Raw genomic sequence first — 17,507 nt, forward strand, 5'->3', positions numbered from 1 at the left:
TCCACATGCCTGGTTGTATGCCAGTCCTATGCTGCTTTGATTACTATGGCCGTGTAGTATAGTTTGACATCAGGTAGTGTGATACCTCCAACTTTTTATTACTTTCTCAAAATTGCTATGGCTTTTCAGGGTCTTTTGTGGTGTAATATAATTTTTTGGATATTTGGTGTAGTTTAGTTCTGTGAAATATGCCATTGATACCTTGATAGGAATTGCGTTGACTCTGTAGATCGTTTTTGGTAGTATAGACATTTTAACAATGTGGATTCTTTCTATCCATGAGCGTGCTATATGCCTTAATTTATTTATACGCTCTTTAGTGTTTTTCTTCAGTGTTGTATAATTGTCCAAGTACATGTCTTTTATGTCCTCGGTTAGATTTATTCTTAAGTATTTTTTTTTTATGGAATTGTTTTCTTAGTTTCCATTTCTGGTAGTTCATTATTGATGTATAAAAATGCAACCAATTTCTGAATATTTATTTTGTATCCTGCTACTTAGCTGAATTTATTTATCAGTTTCAGTAGCTTTCTTGTGGAATCTTTAGAGTTTTCTATATATAGTATCATGTCATCTGCAAATGAGTTTTACTCCTTTTCCAATTTGGATGCCTTTGATTTCTTCCTCTACCATGATTGCTATGGCTAGGACTTCCAGTACTATGTTCAATAAGAGTGGTGAAAGCAGATATCCCTGTCTTTTTCCTGATTGTAAGGAAAATGCTTTTAGCTTTTCCCCCACTGAGTATGATGTTAGCTGTGAGTTTCTCTCATATGGGCTTCATTTTGTTGAGGTGTGTTTCCTCTATTCCCATTTTGCTGAAACTTCATACCATAAATGGGTGCAGGTTTTGTCAGATGCTTTTTCTGCATCTATTGATATGATCATATGGTTTTTATCCTTTATTTTGTTTATGTAGTGTATCATGTCAATTGGTTTGTGAATATCTGACCAATCCTGCATCCCAGGAATAAATTACACTTGATTATGCTGTATGCTCCTCTTAATATATTGTTAAATTTAGTTTGCTAATATTTTGTAGAGGATTTTTGCATCTATGCTTATCAAAGATATTGGCCTACAATTTTCTTTCATTGCAGAGTTTTTTCTTGATTTTGGAATAAGGAAAAGGCTGGCCTTGTAAAATGAGCTTGAGAATGTTCCTTCCTCTTGACTTTTTTTTTGGATTGTTTGAGAAAGATAGGCATTAATTTTTTTGAATATTTTGTAAAATTCATCTGTGATACCATCCCGTCCAGAACTTTATTTTGTTGGGAATTTTTTATTACTGGCTTGATTTCATTGGTTGTAATTGGTCCCTTTAGGTTTTTTTTCCCCTTGATTCAGTCTTGGAAGATTGTATATTTCTAGAAATTTATCTTTTTCTTTGGGGTTGTCCCAATTTGTTGGCATGTGATTGTTTGTAGTATCTTCTTATAATTCTTTTTATTTCTGTTATGTGTTGTTACTTTTCTTTCACTTCTGATTTTATTTATTTGGGTCCTCTCTCTTTTTTTCTTGGTGAGTCTGGTAAGGTTTATCACTCTTGTTTATCTCTTCAAAGAAACTTCTCTTGGTTTCATTGATCTTTTGTATTGCTTTTTAAAAAAGAACTTTATTTTATTTCCACTCTGATCCATATTATTTCCTTCCTTCTACTCACTTTGAGCTTTGCTTGTTGTTCATTTTCTAGTTTCTTTAGGTATAGGGATTTACTGTTTATTTGAGATTTTTCTTGTTTCAGAAGGCCAATATTGCTATGAATTTTCCTATTGAGATTGCTTTCACTGTGTCCCATAGATTTTGGGCTGTTTTTTCTTTTTAGTTTGGTTCAAGGTATCTTTTGATTTATTCTTAATATCATTGAAAACTCATTAATTGTTTAGTAACCCTTGATTTAGTCTTCATGAGTTTGTGTGGTTTTCAAGGGTGTTTTTTGTAATTGATTTCTAGTTTCATACCATTGTGGTCAGAGAAGATTCCTGATATAATTTAAATCTTAAATTTATTGAAACATGTTTTGTGTCCTAACGTGGTCTATCCTGGAAAATGTCCCATGTGCACTTGAAAAGAATGTATATTCTGCTGATTGGCGATGAAATGCTCTAAAAATATCAATTATATCTGTCTGGTCTAATGTGTCATTTAAGGTTGCTGTTTCCTTGTCGGTTTTTCTCTCTATGTGATTTATCCATTGATGTCAGTGGGATGTTAAAGTCCCCTGCTATAACTGTATTACTGTCAATCTCTCCATTTGTGTCCATCAAGATGTGCTTTATATATTTAAGTGCTCCTATTTCGGGTTCATAAATGTTTACAAGAGTTGTATCATCTTGCTGGATTGATCCCTTTTTCATTATGCAATGTCTTTCTTTGTTTCTTATTGTAACCTGTGTATCAAAGTCTATTTTTGTCTGATATAAGTATTGCTATCCCAGCTTTTTCTTCATTTCCATTTGCATGAAATATCTTTTTCCAATCCCTTTAATTTCAGCCTGTGTCTGTCTTTCTATCTGAAGTGGGTCCCTTTTAGACAGAATATATATGAGTCTTATTTTTTTATCCATTCAGCTACCCTGTGTCTTTTGCTTAAAACATTTAATCTGTTTTCATGTAAAGTGGTTATTGATAACTACATAGTTATTGCCATTTTATTATTTGCATTTATGTTTCTTTTTTTCTCCTTCCTTTTCTTAAAGGTATCTCTTTAACATTTCTTGAAATACTGGCTTGGTGGTGATGACTTCCTTTCGCTTTTTCCTGTCTGAGGAATTCTTTATTTCTCCTTCAATTTTAGATGATAGCTTTGCTGGGCAAAGTAGTCTTGGTTGTACGTTCTTCCGTTTCATCACTTTGAATAGTTCATGCCATTCCCTTCTGGCCTGAAAAAGTTTCTATTAGGAAATCATCTGAAAGTCTTATGGGAGCTTTCTTGCAGGTAACCGTTTTTCTCTTGCTGCTTTAATGATTCTCTCTTTGGCTTTAACTTTTCTTATTTTGATTATGATGTGTCTTGGTGTGGGCCTCTTTGGGTTCATCTTGTGTGGGACTCTTTGCACTTGCTGGACTTGTGTGTCTTTTTTCCTCATCAGGTTTGGGAAGTTTTCTTCAAATAGGTTCTCAATCCTCTGCTGTCTCTCTTTTCCTTTTAATACCCCAATGACACAGATGTTGTTATACTTGATGTTGTCCCAGAGGTCCCTTAAACCAGGGATCCCCAACCTCTGGGCCACAGACTGGTACCAGTCTGGGCCTGATAAGAGTTGATAAGCAGGAGGTGAGCTTGAATGTAATACACTTGAATAATCCCAAAAGCATCCCCCCTCCCCCAGTTTATGGAAAAATTGTCTGCCACAAAACCAGCCTCTGGTGCCAAAAAGGTCGGGGACCACAACCTTAAACTATCCTTATTTTTTTATCCTTTTTTTTCTTTTTGCTACTCTGAGAGGATGTTTTCTGCTATCTTGTCTCCCAAATCACTGAGTAGGTCCTCTGCTTCATCTAATCTGCTATTGATTTCTTTCAGTATATTCTTCTTTTCAGTTATTGCATTCTTCATTTACGACTGGTTCTTTTACATGGTTTCTATGTGCTTTTTTTGTTGTTGTTCTCACTAAGTTTTGTGAGCATTCTCATAATCACCATTTTGACCTCTGTATCTGGTAGTTTTCTTGCCTCCATTTCATTTAGGTTTTGTTTTTCTGGAGATATCTTTTTTCCTTTCATTTGAAACATATGTCTTTGTCTCTTCATTTTGGCTGCCTCTCTCTGTTTGTTTCTATGTATTAGGTAGATCTACTATGTCTCTCAGTCTTGATATGTTGGCCTTATGTAATCAGTGTGCTTTGGGACCCAGTGGCACAGTCTCCTTGTTACCTTAAGCCAGATGCTCCAGGAGCATTTCTTGTGTGTTTTCTGTGTGCCCTCCTGTTCTGGTTGAGCCTTGAATGCTATTATCACTTAAATGGGAGGGGATAACCCTCAGGCTGTCCCAGTGTGCAGAGGGACTCAATGTCAGAAGCTGCCTGTGACCAGCCTTGGGCTACCTGATAAAAGCTACAGAGCAATCCACAGTTGGCAGCTCCCTGTGCTGGGCCTGGTACATGTGGGAGAGGCCAAGCTACATACTAAGACAGGCTGCCACAGCGCCAGGTCTGGAGCACCTCAGGAAAAAACTGAAGTCACCCTGAAACCCATCATCACCTACTAGCTTGCTTGTTAGGCTCAGCCAGTGAAAGAGCCTCTGGTGGTATGCGAATTGTGTGAGGCAGGTTCTCAGGGTGTCGCCAGGTAAGTGCAAATGGTGTTTACCAGGTTAATACAGATTCAAAGTTGGGGCCAGTGATGGGTCTGAGGCCACTCAGCAAAAATCTCAGGGTACACCAAGGCCAGTTGCACCAGCTTGGAGTCTGCAGAATTTTGCACTGGGGTGGGGTCTCAGAGAACCGTCACGGTGGAACGTGTAAGTTCATCAGGCTACAGCAGATTAAGGTTTGGCTGTGTGGAGGGAGGGCCTAATACAGGAAAGGTGGTGCCTGTCAGGCATGCAGGTAAACAGCCTTGCCTTAAACCACACAATTCAGTTTCTCCCTGTGTGTCTAGTACTCTCTATCCTCAAAGCTTGCCTGCAATCCCTCAATGGTTTTTTTAAAGAAAGTCTGAAATGCAAACTCAGGCTGGTTGCTGCTGGCAGAGCTTACATTGGTGAGCAAATTGGGTAGGGCAAGGCCTCTGGGAGCTGTCAGGGTGGGGCTAGTGTAGCTCACCAAGCTAATGCCCTAAAGGGAAAGTACTCGACTCAGGAAAAGTGACACTCAACACAGACACATCAGTGGCTGTCCCTCCAGCTTTCTCTCTGAAGTCTCACTACTGTCTCTCCCTGTATAACTCTGGCATCCCTGAGCCACTATTCCCCCAATAGAGCCCAGGACAAGTGCCTGCAAGTGAGAATTTGTGTGCAGGCCCTTTAAGAGGACTCCTTGGTTTCTGGCAGCCTTAGCAGATGTAATTGGTTCTGATATTCACAGCCAGATGTTATGCGGGCTCCTCTTCCTGGCACTGGTGTTCCAGACTGGGAAGCCAGGCATGGGGTTGATACCCCTTGCTTTTAAGGGAGGACCTTGCAGCTGAGATATGCCTCCAGATTCTTGACCAACACGTGTGAGTGCGGGGCCAGACCATTTCATATCTCTGCCTCTCCTGTCAGTCTTCATTTGGCTTTTTCTGTAAGTTATTAGTTATAAGACTTCTGTTCAGCTAGCCTTCAGATGATTATTCAGGCTGATTGTTCTGTAATTTAGTTGTAATTTTGATGTGGTAAAGGAGGAGGTGAATGCAGCTTCTATCTGTTTTGCCATCTTGCACTGAAAATGATTATGTATTTTTTTGAGTGTTGTTACAGTTTATTTAAAAGCACATTAACTTAGATACACAGAACAATGGACATGGCTTGCTTGAGGCAAAGATAAACCTTTTACTACAAAAAAATTATATGCCTGGGGTATGGTTTCCCACCAAGACCTGCCCCGTTAGGAATTTATGATCAGATCACCCCGTGATGTTACTTTCTATAGAACTTCCCCTTATTTTGTCCACAGATTCCCCCTTTTGGTCATAAATTAATCCACAGGATATCCTTTTAATCAGATACTATGGTCTCACAGCACTAGGAAGCCTCATTCCAGGAAGTCTCAGTATCAGCCTCATCTTGTTGAGTATTGTAGATAGTGTGATACTTGCACCCATAGACTCTGAGTTGAGGCCAAATTTTTTCCCAAGAGGGAAGGGCAGGTAAATGGAATGTGGTCAGTTCTTATGGTCATCATTGTGGGGGGAAAAAAAAAAAAACAAAAACCAAACACTCTGGATCATTTTTATCCTGTGAACTATCATGATCCAAGTTTTGCCCTTTGTCTCATATTTCTGTATTTAACCTCTATTGTAACATTTATATAAGCCATGAAGAGTATTAACAATTATCTTATACTTGCTCTGTAATCCTGAACAGTTAGTCTATACAGAAAAACCCAAAGAACAAATTTTACTATTATTATGACTAATACCTTTAGCAGACAGGTAAAAAAACAAAATGGATTCTGAGTTCAATATCAATCCATAGGTATACAGGCTTTGGTGACATCTTGGGACAGCTATCTGCCTCTGGTGTCAGCAGCTTCTCATCCTAGAGAAGGCTTTGACGTCTGCTGTAGGTGGAAATGAGTGTCAGAGATGAAGGTCGATGTCCATTCTTGGTTAGACTCCTGGTAGGCTCTCTTCCAGCAAGGTTGGAGAGTGTCTTTTTTTAATGTCCTTTCCAAGAAACAACACCTAGAGTATTTATCCCCTGGGAGCTCTCAATGAAAAGAAGCAGTTAGCAACCATGGCAATAGTGTAAGGTGGCTCCTTTCAGGCCGTCAGCTCATAAATTCCTTCATCTAAGGCCAGAGTAAATGCACTGTGATGAGTAAAGGAACGCAAAAAAAAACAGAAAATGGGGAGCCAGGGCGTGGGGAAGAACCAAGCAGCACCATAGCCGCAACTATTCGTTTAATGTGCAACCTTTGCTTACCCATACATAGACCCTAGAAGTTTCCTACATATCTATTGAGATTTTAATCCTTAAAACTTCACTATCTAATGATAACAAATAAATCAATTAATATTCTTTAGCTTAAACATTTTTTGTAGAAACATTTTTCATGGGTATCAATGTTTATTATCAACATGAACTTATTTTTATAAAACCCAGGCTAAGTCAAGATTTGTCTGTTTTACTTAAACTAACAAACTTAATCTAACTTTCATGTACTAGGGATTAATTTTAGATTGTGTGAAGTTAAAAGGTGTTTGAGTTGGTTTCTATATTTCTGAGACTTTTAGAATACCTTATCCTTACAGGTGCTTGGCTTTAAACTGATTGCAACAATACCATCCAGAGGTAGAAAATTATCTCACATTTATGTATACACATATGGACACACAGAGACAGACACAGAAGCCCATTAGCCATGGGAACTCACTATTTATAAAAGAACTATCAGATCCAAATTTTGTTTTGGAGACATTTACAACTTATATCTATTCTGGACCAGTCAAGTTCCCAATGACCTTCTCCCTTTAATATAAGGACAGCCATTTTTAATACCTCAGAGAATAGGGTTGGCACCTGAAGGACATCTTAGGTCAATCCTTTTATCTAAACCCTCTTTTGAAGCTTCAGGAGACCAACTAAATATGGTCCCCATGCATGCTGCCTAATTTTATAGCCGGCTTTTTCTAATTGTGCGTGCAAAGATTAATTTAGAAGTATCAGAGGACCTCATGATGGCCATCTTAGTTATAAATGGGAGGCTGACTGTCATGGTATGATGACAGCCTCAGAAGTATGATGGTCTGTGTTAATTGTGAGATCTGCAGAGTGTGAACAAACTTCTAGGGAAAACCAGCCTTTATGGGCAGATCTCCAGATGAACCAATGTGGTGACTCTCCCTATAGGACTGCTTTGTGCCCTACAGGAAGTTTTTCCTCATGCAACAAAGATCGTTAGTCACTCAACAATATCCAAGTAAGGGCCAGTGAGAGCTTACTGGATGCTGCCAAGAACCACAGTGCTTTCCAAGACATGGGCCCCTCTCTTGGGCTCCTCTCTCAGGATGAACACATTCCAGGGTGCCCCGTCCTCCTCACCGTGATCTCTTCTCTGGGATCAGCTGCATTCGCACACTCAGCGACTCCCAGCACCCATCTCTGCCACTCTTGATTCAGGGATCTGAAAAACTATCATCACCTCACTGGCTATTCCGGGTGAGGAAGCAAGTGTCCTTTCTCATTCAGGGCTGAAGAGAGTTCAGTCTCTCATTTGAACACCAAAGATTTTGAGCAGGCTCTTAGTAAGCAATCCAATGAAAAGCAGTAACCCATTTTCCCTTTCCCTGGCTTATCTCAACACTTATCTACCTCAAGGATTTTCTAAGAATAGCTCAAATACAGTCATGGCCTGCTGCTTAAAGCAAGGAGGCCCTGAGTTCCAAGAGAGAGTCACCCAAGTTCACCTGGTGCAAAGTGGGGAGCTGGTAGGGCATATGGGCCCTTGTTTGTACCTAGCACTGGCTCTGGATCCACAGGGTGACCCTGGGTGGGCTTCTTTGCAGTCTTGCCAACAATGCCACGTAAATGTCAACATAAGAAATGTCTAAATGTGTAGAGATTGTTTTATGAGGTTTTTTTTGTTGTTGTTTTTCTGAGCCAAACTGATAACATATGCCAGGGAGCAAGATCTCAAATGCTTCCTCAGATCCAGTTTGTAAAAAAAAGACACAACATCAGAAATGAGAAAAGCAGCATAATTATAGATGTGGAAATGATTTTTAGAATGATAAGAGAATATTATTAACAAATAAGTCAATGTATTTGAAAAATCTAGATAAAGTGGGTGCTTTTTTTCTAAACCATTTTTTAATCCTCACCTGAGGGTATGTTTATTGATTAGAGAGAGAGAGAGAGACAGAGAGACAGAGAGAGAGAGAGAGAGAAATCAATGTGAGAGAGAAACATCAATTTATTGCCTCCTGTAAGCACCCTGAATAGGGATCAAACCTAGGTACAGGCCCTGACTGAAATCAAACCCGCAACCTTTTGGTATATGGGATGATGCTCCAACCAACTAATCTATCTGGCCAGGACAAAGTGAATGCTTTTATATAAGAAAATACAAATCACAAAAATTGTCTTAAATTTTTTTTTTAAATAACCACCGTGGAAAAAGGGAGTCAAAGTTTTAGTCCTCAAAAAAGGCCAAAGATTTAATATTTTAATGTTTAATGTCTGCAAAAATAGTAAGTAATAGATCATTCCTATGTTACATAAACTGCCCAAGGATAGAAAGGAGTAGAGAACCTCCTCAGGCATTCCCATAATAAAAGAAAAAAGGCAAAAAGTAAAATATGAAAATTCTGTAGACATAATTGTCATTGTTTGCAAACAGTGGGCTAATCCAAGTAGAAAATTCAAGCAGATCAACTCAAAAGACTTTATAACAATTAATAGGATCAGTAAGGTGGAAGATTAATAAAAGAACACAATCACTTTCCTGTACTGATAATGGGTAGGCTGGTCAACTTGTTGTAACAAAATACCATTGACCGGATGCCTTAAGCAACAGACATTTATTTCTCACACTTCTGAAGGCTGGAAGTTCAAGATCAAGGTCCTGGTTAATTCAGTTCCTGGTTCAAAACCATTTTCCTGACCTGCAGACAGCCACCTTATCACTGTGACCTCACATGGTGCAAGGGGAGAGAGAGGGTGCTCTAGTCTCTCTTCTTCTTATAAAGGCACTGCTTTCAGCTTATGACCTGGCTTAAACCTAATTACTTCCTAAGGCCCCACCTGCAAGTGCTATCACATTGAGGTTCAGGGCTTCGACATATGAATTCTAGAGAGACGCAAACATTTAGTCCAGGGTTGTCCAACATTTGGCATCTCTGCACCACACTGTTAGAAGAGTTGTCTTGGGCCATGCATTAAATACATTGTGACACGTAATCACAAAGAAATCTCATAATTTTTTAAGTAAATTTACAATTTTGTGTTGGGCCACATTCACAGCCATCCTTAGCCACATGCAGCCCACGGGGCTGCAGGTTGGACACCCCCAATTAGTCCATTAACAACTTATAACTAATTAGTAAATATAATCGACAAGATCATATGCTATTACATTTTAGTAAATATTGTAATGCAAGTTTTAACCAATGCAATAAGATAAGAAAAATGAATCAAGGAGTATGAATTGGAGAAGAAGAAATAAAATTAAAAGCAAAAAATATTGATTGCCAAACTCAACCACAAAACAACAAACAACTCAATTTAAAAATGGACTTGAATAGACATTTCTCCAAAGAAGATATATGAATGACCAATGAGCACATTAAAAGATCCTAAACATTATTAATCATAATGGAAATACAAATCAAAACTACAACGAGTTTATCATTAGGATAATCATTAGGATGGTTAATGTAAAAATAAAACAATAAAACAAGTGTTGGCAAGGCTGTGGAGAAATTGGAAACCATGTGTGCTATTGGTGGGAATATAAAGTGGTACAGCCACTGCAGAAAACAGCATAGTAGTTCCTCAAAAAATTAAAAACATGATGACAGTATGATCCAGCAGTTTCCATTCTAGGAATATACCCAAAAGAATTGACAGCAGGGTCTCAAAAAAATATTTGTACACCCATGTTCATAGCAGCATCATTCACCAGAACTAAATGTGGAAGCAACCCAAGTGTCCATCAGCCAATGGAAACTTGTGGTATACACATACAATGGAATGTTATTCAGCCTTTAAAAAGGACGGAAATTCTGTAGTATGTTATACATGGATGAATCTGGAGGTCATTATGCTATGTAAAATAAGCCAGTCACAATAAGACAGACCCTATATAATTCCACTTAGATGAGGTACTTAGTCAAAACTGTAAAGACAGAAAATATAATGGTGGTTGCCAGGGTCTAGGGGAGTTACTAATAGGCATAGTGTTTCAGTTTTACAAGATAAAAAGAGTTATGGGAATGGGTGGTGGTGATTGACTGCACAACAATGTGAATATATTTAATGCTGCTAACCTCTACACTTAAAAAGGGCTAAGATGGCAAATTTTGTTGTGTGTATTTTACCACAATAAAAAAAAAACATGAACATGGTATGTGTTCTCACTTATTTGTATCTTCTTCAATTTATTTCTTTAGTCTCTCATAATTTTCTGAGTACAGGTCGTTTATATCCTTAGTTAGGTTTATTCCTAAATATTGTATTCTTTTTGAAGCAATTGTGAATGGGATTTTTTAAAAGATTTTATTTATTTCTAGAGAGAGGGGAAGGGAGGGAGAAAGACAAGGAGAGAGAAGCATAGATGTGTGAGAGATACATCAACAGGTTGCCTCTCACACACCCCCTGCTGGGGACCTGGCCTGCAACTCAGGCATGTGCCCTGACCAGGAATCAAGCCAGCAACCTTCCAGTTAGCAGGCCAGAGCTCAGTCCACTGAGCCACACCAGCCATGACAGAATCTTCTTAATTTCTCTTTCCATTAGTTCATTAATGGCATATAAAAATGCAACTGATTTCTGGATATTAATTTTGTAGCCTGCTACTTTGCTGAATTCATTTATCAATTCTAGTAGTTTCTTGGTGAAGTCTTTGGGGTTCTGTATGTACAGAATAATGTCATCTGTGGATAAAGACAGTTCTACTTCTTCCTTTTTAATTTGGATGCCCTTTATTTCTTCTTCTTGTCTGATTGCTATGGCTAGGACTTCCAGTACTATTATGAATAAGAGAAGTGAAAACAGGCATCCCTGTCTTGTTCCCAATCTGAAGGGGAGTACCTGTAGTTTTTGCCCATTGAATATGATGCTGGCAGTGGGTTTGTTATATATGGCCTTTATTATGTTTAGTTACACATATTTTGCCATGTATAATGTGCATTTTTTTTGCCAAAATTTTTGAGGGAAAAATAAGAATGTGCATTATACATGGGTAGTACTAATTCCATATCTATATAAATGTTTCTAATGCTTTTATTTATGCTTATGCATTAAAAGTAAAACTCTAAAAAGCAATAACAATATCTGTATGCAAAATAATACTCTGGAATATGATAGTCGGTTTTGTTTCTTAATACAAGAATAGAATTAAAAAATTAAAAAAATATTTTTTTCCTGAATGGGCCAAAAACATGTGTGCACATTATACATGACAAAATACAATATGTTTCCTCTATTCCCACTTTGCTGAGAGTTTTTATCATAAATAGGTGCTAGATTTTATCAAATGCTTTTTCTGCACCTAGTGATAGGATCATGTGGTTTTTATCCTTCATCTTGTTTATATGGCGAATCACATTTATTCATTTGCAATGTTGTACCAACCTTACATTCCCAGAATAAATCCCACTTGATCATGGTATATGATCCTTTTGATGCATTGCTGTATTTGGTTTGCTAATATTTTGCTGAGGCTTTTAGCATCTATGTTCATTGGGGCTATTAGACTATAACTTTCTTTCTTTGTAGTGTGTTTATCTGGTTTTGGAATTAGGATAATGCTGGCCTCAGAAAGTGAGCTTGGGAGCCTTCCCTCCTCTTGAATTTTTTGAAATAGTTTGAGGAAAAGTGTTAGTGCTTCTTGGAATGTTTGGTAAAATTCACATGTGAAGTCATCTAGTTCAGGACTTTGTTTTGTTTTGTTTTTAATTACTACCTGAGTTTCTCTAGGTGTAATCTGTCTATTAAGATTTTTTTTCCTGATTTAGTTTTGGAAGATTGTATGTTTCTAGGGATTTATCCATTTCATCCAGGTTGTCCAGTTTGTTGGCATAATATTTTCTTACAAACCTTTTTATTTCTTTGGCGTCAGTTGTTATGGTCTCCTCTTTAATTTTTTATTTTATTTATTTGGGTCCTCTTTCCTTTTTTCTAGATAAGTCTGGTTAAAGGTTTGTCAATCTTATTGATCTTTTCAAAGAACCAGCTCTTGGATTCATTGATCTTTTATATCATTTTTTAGACTCTATTTCATTTACTTCTCTCTGATCTTTATTATTTTCTTTCTTCTACTCACTTTCAGCTTTGTTTGTTATTCTTTTTCAAGTTCCTTTAAGTGTAAAGTTAGATTGTTATTTGAGCTTCTTCTTGTTTCTTGAGAAGCTTGTAATGCAATGAATTTCCCTCTTAGGATTGCTTTCCCTGTGCCCCACAGATTTTGAAGCAAGTATATACAATGGGCTAAAGATGGTTTATTCAATAAATGCTGTTGGGAAAATTAGACATGTGCAGAAAAATGAAACTAGACCACCTTCTTACACCACACACAAGAATAAATTCAAAATGGATTAAAGACTTAAATGTTAGACCCCAAACCATAAAAATTCTAGAAGAAAACTTAGGCAGTAAAATCTTGGAAATTGCTTATAGCACTATTTCATCTGATATATCTTCTCAGGCAAGGAAAACAAAAGAAAAAATAAACAAAAGGAACTACATAACACTAAAAAGTTTTCTCACAGCAAAGGAAACCATCAACCAAATAAAATGACAACCCATAGAATGGAAAAACATATTTGCCGATCTATAAATTTTGGATATTAACATCTGATAAGAGGTTAATATCCAAAATTTATAAAGAACTTTCAAAACTCGACACCAGAAAAACAAACAATCCAATTAAAAAATGGGCAAAGGACCTGAATAGACACTTCTCCGAAGAGAACATACAGATGGCCAATAGACAGATGGAAAAATGGTCAACATACTAATCATCAGAGAAATGCAAATTAAAACCACAATGAGATATCACCTCATACCGGTCAGAATGGCTATCATCAATAAATCAACAAGTACTCGCGAGGATGTGGAGAAAAGGAGAGCCCTTTTGCACTGTTGGTAAGAATGCAGATTTATGCAGCCATTTTGGAAAGTTGTATGGAGATACCTCAAAAAATTATAAATGGATCTGCCTTTTGGCCCAGTGATCACACTTCTGGGAATATATCCAAAGAAACCTATAACACTAATTCAAAAGAACATAAGAACACCTATGCTCATTGCAGTACTATTTATAATTGCCAACATGTGGAAGCAGCCCAAGTGTCCATCAGTAGATGAGTGGATACAACTATGGGACATTCACACAATGGAATACTACTCGACTATAAAAAAAAAAAAAGAAGAAGAAGAAGAAAATTTAACCCTTTGTGACAGCATGGATCATAGATTATGCTAAGTGAAATAGCCAGTGAGTGAAAGGCAAATACCATATGATTTCACTCATATGTGGAATCTAATGAACAAAATGAACTAATAAGCAAAACAGAGACAGACTCATAGGCAGAGAGCAGGATGACAGCTATTAAGGGGTGGAGGGATTGAGCAAAAGGAAAAAGGGCTCATGGACATGAACCACAGTGGGGTGATTGTGGAAGGGCGGGGGTGGGGGTATAAGGGCAATAAATGGTAATAGAAAAATACAATAAAAATATATAAGAAAGAAAAGAAGGAAGGGAAGGAAGGAAGGGAGAGAGGGAGAGGGAGGAAGGGACGGAGGGAGGGAGGAAATAAAACATCTTTCAAAAATTGATTGCGTGTGGAGACTATACAAAGGAAACTACAGAATGAATAAGAGAGTTCAGCAAATCTTCTCTAAAGGCAATTGTATTTCCTCTACATTGGCTGCAAACAGAAAATACAACATTTCAATGTACTATTTATAATGGAACACTTTGTTAATTTTAATTAAGACACCTAGTCATAGCCAAACAAAAGATATAGATGGGTAACTCATAAAATTTTATTAAAAGACATGAAATAGGACCTAAATAAATGGAGAGTAGTGTGATGTTCATGACTAGGGGACTTAATAATCACAAAGATGTCAAATTCCCCAAATTAACCTATATTTTAATGCAATTTCAGTAAAATTCTCAACAAGATTATTCATGAACTTGACATGTTGATTCTACCATGTCCATGGAATAGAAAAAGAAAATGTTTCATTAGCTAAGGCAGTTTTCAAGAACAACAAGCTGGAATGAGTCACACCCTGTGAAAGAGCAAGATTTAACTATGAAGTTGTCATGATTGAAACAGTGTGGCCCATTGGTACCAGGATAGACAAATAAACCTATGAAATAGAACGAAATGGCTCTTATGAGACCTGCACATGTATGGAAATATAATTTATGTCAGAAGAAATATTTCAAATCAGTAGGAGAAGATGGACTAGTCAATAAATTGTGTTAAGAAAATTGGTTTTTTATACAGGAGAAAGCATATCTCTACCTCATATGGAGCACAAAAATATATTCCAGATTAATGGGTTATTATTAAAAACAAAATTTTAGAACTTTTGGAACATACAGGAGAATATTTTTATGACCCAAAATAAAGAAGAATATTTTAAACAAGACACACAAAAATAAAGGAGAACTTTATAAAAATTATTATAAATTAAAAATAAAAAGAGCACAGAGGAAAAAATTATAAATTTGATCACATTGAAATTTAAAACTTAGATCCATCAAAACATACCATAAACAAAACTAAACACAGGCCATAGACTGGAATAAGTTCTTATGATGCATGTAACTGAAAAAGGATTAATATGAAAAATATAGAAAGAATTCTACAAACAAGACAAATAACCTGTGAGATAAACAGGCAAGAATGTGAACATGCAATTCAATAGAAGATGAAATAAAAATCTCAACCAATTAATCATTTTTAAACCAAATTAAACAGCAATGAAATATTTCATACCCATCATATGAACAACATTTTTTAAAAAATTCACTAATACCAAGAATCAACAAACCTAAACTTGTAGAAATGGGAAGTATGGAAGTAGTTGTGCAGGGAGGGTGGGGATGGGAGAAGAGGGAGAGGCTGGTAAAAGGGTACAAATTTTCAGTTATGCAATGAGTAAGGTCTGAGGATATAATGTAAAATATGGTGAGCTTAGTGATAGCACTGTGTTGTCTAACTGAAGTTTTCTAAGAGGTAGAACTTGTGTTCTCACCTGCAAGAAATAGATAAATATGTGAGGTGATGGGTGTGTTAATTAACTAGGTGGGAGGAACCCTTTCACAATGCATCCGTGTATCAAATCGGCACCATGTACATTTAACATGTCTTAGAGCTTTATTGGTCAATGAAACCTCAATAAAGCCGAAAGGTGAGAGTTGACAAGTCTGTAGAGCAATGGCATTTCTTCTTCACTGCCCACAGGAGAATAAACTGGACTGACACCTGTATAAACCGAACAAGCAGCCCCTAGGAAAGATGGGGACGCAGCTCCGGTTAACTGGCGGTTCCACCGCTATGCAGATGTCCCAGACATGGGCCTGTGTGTTTACTGCATTACCATTTCTATTAGCCAAAGACAAAAGAAAAGAAAAACATGAGCAGGAGGGTGGGTTTTTTAGATGGTATATTTATAAAGTATACTCCGATACAACAATTAAAATGAAAGAGCTACAGCTAAAACATATCTAAATGGCTAAATCTCAAAAACTTAACACTTAACATGGATTGCAAAGAAAGAGTTTGCAGAAAAGGTACTGTTGTTGCCATTTATATGAATTTTTAAAACATTTGAAACAATGCTATGTATTTTCATATTTAGTGAATGTACCAGAGCCTTCAGGGAATGATCAACACCAAATTCAATTTAGCAGTTCCCCGTGGGGAAGAAGGCAGGGGCAAGGGGCCAGGGAAGGAGCCACAGATGTGGACCTGACTACGTGGGTGTTGGGCCCTCTCGCCTCTCTGCCCCAGGTGTGCCACTGGGGAGGCGTGGCAGGACATCATGCTGGCCTGCATGCCAGGGAAGAAGTGCGCCCCGGAGTCTGAGCCCAGCAACAGCACAGAAGGGGAGACGCCCTGTGGCAGCAGCTTCGCCGTCTTCTACTTCATCAGCTTCTATATGCTCTGTGCCTTCCTGGTAAGCCAAGGTGGCACTGAACAGTCACAGGGAATGAGCACGCAGCTCGGGGCAGCCCGAGACCACCAGCTCTGCAGCTCAGGGTCGGGGCGACCCCCACAGAGGAGCTGGCTTGAGAAGACTGACTTAGTAGGGATGCCCGACCACACTGAGATAAGGGCAGAAAGCCTCAGCCAGGGTGACCTCAACCAGTATCTCTCGTGTCTATTCTTGGCTCTTGCCATGGTGGCATTGTCCCAGAGGACAGAAGGGATGTCCATGGAGGCCTAGAGGCAACATAGACTTTTTTGTCAATTTTCCGGGGAATGGGGGTGGATAAAGTTGCCTTCTGTCCTTGGCAGCCCTACGCAGCAGCCTGGTTTGAGGGAAGCTGTCCAGCCCGTGTGTATGTTCATCCCACGCAGCTCTGAGGGGAGCTGTGTTCTGTCCATACCCAAGAAGCCCAAGTTCCAGGACCTGGTGTTTTAAGTGGTGGCGTATAGCTGGTCTTTGGAAATGTCAGCTTCTGCCACACATGGCACTGCTGGCAAAGTAGATTCAAGTGGCAAGTGTGAAAGAAGGTCCTCCCAGGTGACTCACCATACTCTCTGTTCTCTGCAGATCATCAACCTCTTTGTAGCTGTCATCATGGACAACTTTGATTACCTGACAAGGGATTGGTCAATCCTTGGTCCCCACCATCTGGATGAATTTAAAAGAATCTGGGCCGAGTATGACCCTGAAGCCAAGTAAGTTCCAAGAGGGAAATTCTGATTGCCAAAGCCGAAGGGAAGGATTGTGCAACCATACCTACAGAACAGGGTCAAGATGGGTTAGCGCTGGATAGATCCACTGGAAACACTGAATTGCACCAGACCCCAGGGTCAAGGGTTAAGGGGCAGCCATAGGCAGCCAGGCTCCTTTGGCTAGGTCACGAACATATCTGCTATTTTTAGATGAATGGAAAAATAGAAGATCCTATTGAGTACCTGGTAGGTACTCAAGTTAGGATGTTCATGGCCA

At 38.2% G+C, this 17,507-nt stretch overlaps 1 protein-coding gene across 1 annotated transcript in view; it reads left to right on the forward strand.

Moving 5' to 3' along the window:
- CACNA1C (calcium voltage-gated channel subunit alpha1 C) overlaps window positions 1–17,507 on the forward strand; it is a 603,963-nt gene that overhangs the window by 564,184 nt on the left and 22,272 nt on the right. Inside the window, exons 37-38 of the mRNA XM_054577199.1 lie at window positions 16,340–16,505; window positions 17,106–17,233. Coding sequence (XP_054433174.1) covers window positions 16,340–16,505; window positions 17,106–17,233 — 294 coding nt within the window. The remainder of the gene's footprint in view (window positions 1–16,339; window positions 16,506–17,105; window positions 17,234–17,507) is intronic.

The sequence above is a fragment of the Pteronotus mesoamericanus genome, unplaced genomic scaffold (genome assembly GCF_021234165.1).
Source record: "Pteronotus mesoamericanus isolate MK-2021 breed Mesoamerican mustached bat unplaced genomic scaffold, CSHL_Meso_final contig_41, whole genome shotgun sequence".
NCBI lineage: Eukaryota > Metazoa > Chordata > Mammalia > Chiroptera > Mormoopidae > Pteronotus > Pteronotus mesoamericanus.